Consider the following 2,577-nt stretch of genomic DNA (forward strand, 5'->3'; position numbering starts at 1 on the left):
ATAAAAATTATCTATATGTCACATAACCCCCCTTATTTTGGGAAGAGACAACTTGTGAACAACTAACAACTTGAGTATACAAAATAATATCTTAAGGCAACTTGTGAAAGTCATGTATATCCGTGGACTAGATCTGATTTATCTCAATCATTGGTCATCTATAACTCTAGACTTGGATATTCCTTTTCTTCTATCACATAACAAAGGAGCTTATTGAAGAATGTTTGACATTTGGTGATCTCCATGAAGATTCAAGGGTGGACATTTTTCTAAATTGGTATAATGTCTTGACATCAATACATAAACACTAATAGGTATATAAAAAGAGGAGTGGATGGTACTTCGATCATCTACAAGAAATTGATCAGTTTAGAAGAAGAAAAAGAGGAAGAAAGTGTCACTGCAGAAGTAGTAGTAATAGTAGTAGAAGAAGAAGAAGAAGAAGAAGAAGAAGAAGAAATCAGTTTAGAAGTAGTAGTAGTAGTAGTAGTTAAGAGATGGCTGAGAATATCAAGAAGGAAACCAGGATTACTATCCAACCCAATGAGGCTGCTGTGCATCCATTTGAACCCATCCCTACTTGCCATACAAACCACTGCATTGGGCCGCATCGTCAATATAGCTTCACTGCCGATGGCAATGGCTGGAGAGAACAAATGATAACAAACATTGACAATCATATTGCTACTAATCCTGATACACCTACATCTAAGCAGGAAAGCTCCACGGGGAACTCGAAAATTTCGATTCCTCCCGATGCATTCTTGAATGCCAAGCAAAAACCATATTGCCCTGAAGTCCTGACTATCGGACCATTGTATGCAGATCTTGGGACCAAGTCCATATTTGATGATCGTAAGGCACTATGTGTGAAGAACTTCATGGAAAGACATGGGAAATCAAAAGTAAATGAGCTGGTAACACACCTCATTCCTGAGCCCCCTGATCTTAGCAACCATTATTCAATCCCACCCTGCCAAAACTATACCAATGATTCCCTCAAACTTCTGCTCACTGTCGATACCGTCTTCGTTCATGAATTCTTGCTCTTCTTTGGCACTGCATGTTCAAATTCCCTCGATAAGGAACCCGACTATAGTCTCCCTTTCTTCAACAACAGAGTTAAGGTCATCCAAGAACCTACTAAGACCCACTACTTATCCACTTCCTTCGGCAATGGAGTTGAATGGAACCAAGTATGGAGGGACTTGTTCTTGATAGGCAACCAAATTCCCATGTCATATCTGAAGAAGATTGCAGAGATTCCAGAGATCCCCAGATTCAAAGATCCCCAGATTGATAGACAACAAAACAGAGCAGCCGACGTCAAATTGAAAAATCTCCAGAGAGTATTAGTTGATATTGTTGTGAAAAATTGTCCATTCCCCATGGGCTATAGCAATTATTGGGCCAATATACTCAATTGCAATCATCTACTTGATTGCCAATATGTTTGGGTCACACAAGGAATACATGAGCATAGGAGATCCCTGCAATTACAAGATCCTCGGCGGATGAATCAAGGAGCTATCTTCCTACCGTCTTATCATCGCGATCGCTTGCCAACAGCTTCTCAACTCTCGAAAGTCGGTATTTCGTTTCAGGCTCGTCAAGGTGGCACATCAGTGATCAAGTATCATAGGAGGAAGCTTCAGCTAGATCTTCCAAGGATTATTGTGTACAAAGGCACGGAGGATGTGCTGAGGAACCTGCTTGCCTATGAACAAACCTCCAAAGGTGGAGGTGAGTTTACTAAGTATGCTGTCATCATGGACTCCCTCATTGACACACCAAAGGATGTAGCTGTCTTGACCAAGGCAGGGGTGATAGTGAACCACCTTGGAGACGATCACGAGTTGGTCAAGATGTGGAACAAGTTGTGCGACACCAACATTGTGATAAAATCATGCGAAAGATGGGATGAGATGACACGCGATGTACTAGAACACTATCATAGCCCTTGGCGACCCATGTATGTGGAGTTTTATGACACGTTTTTCTCTCGCCCATGGTTCACGGCATCGCTCACTACCGCGATCCTAATCCTCATCTTGACATTTTTGCAGACTTTCTACACGATCTTAGGCTATTACTAGTGGAATCTCTAAATGAACCCAAGAACACATAAGGAAGCTCAAATAAAATCAAGTGTTTCAGCTTTCTTTCCTTGGTTCATTTTTGAGATCTCATTTGACTATATTACTTTATTTATGTCTATTCCACTTATAATCTATATGAGCTTTTATCATTGTGGAAGATTGTCCTAAGCATCTTTGTGCTTAGAAATAAGAACACAGTGAGACATGGCATTGTATTTACAACACCTTGATTGGTGCTTACTTAATGCATGAGGGAGCAATTATTTGTTACAAGGATTTGTAATGGGTATTAAGTGACACTTGTAATATAGTAACTTGATTGGTGCTTATTACATGATTGAGTGATTATTTATTACAAGGATTGTTAATAGGTTTCAAGTTACAATCCCAATCAATAATATTAACTTGATTTGTGTTTAATGCATTATTGAGTAATTATTTGTTACAAGGATTGTTAATGGGTTTTAAGTCACACTAG

At 39.5% G+C, this 2,577-nt stretch overlaps 1 protein-coding gene across 1 annotated transcript; it reads left to right on the forward strand.

Annotated features, from left to right (window-relative positions):
* The first annotated feature begins 374 nt into the window (after nt 1-374).
* Nucleotides 375-2,351, forward strand: LOC147865877 (putative UPF0481 protein At3g02645). Its single transcript, XM_087316210.1, has one exon. It carries the CDS (start codon nt 498-500, stop codon nt 2,094-2,096), a length of 1,599 nt encoding a protein of 532 aa, XP_087172336.1. The 5' UTR covers nt 375-497; the 3' UTR covers nt 2,097-2,351.
* Nucleotides 2,352-2,577: the final 226 nt, after the last annotated feature.

This window comes from Azolla caroliniana, unplaced genomic scaffold (assembly GCF_043228905.1).
Source record: "Azolla caroliniana isolate FFs.n. ecotype wild unplaced genomic scaffold, voAzoCaro1.0.p SCAF_3, whole genome shotgun sequence".
Classification (NCBI taxonomy): Eukaryota; Viridiplantae; Streptophyta; class Polypodiopsida; order Salviniales; family Salviniaceae; genus Azolla; species Azolla caroliniana.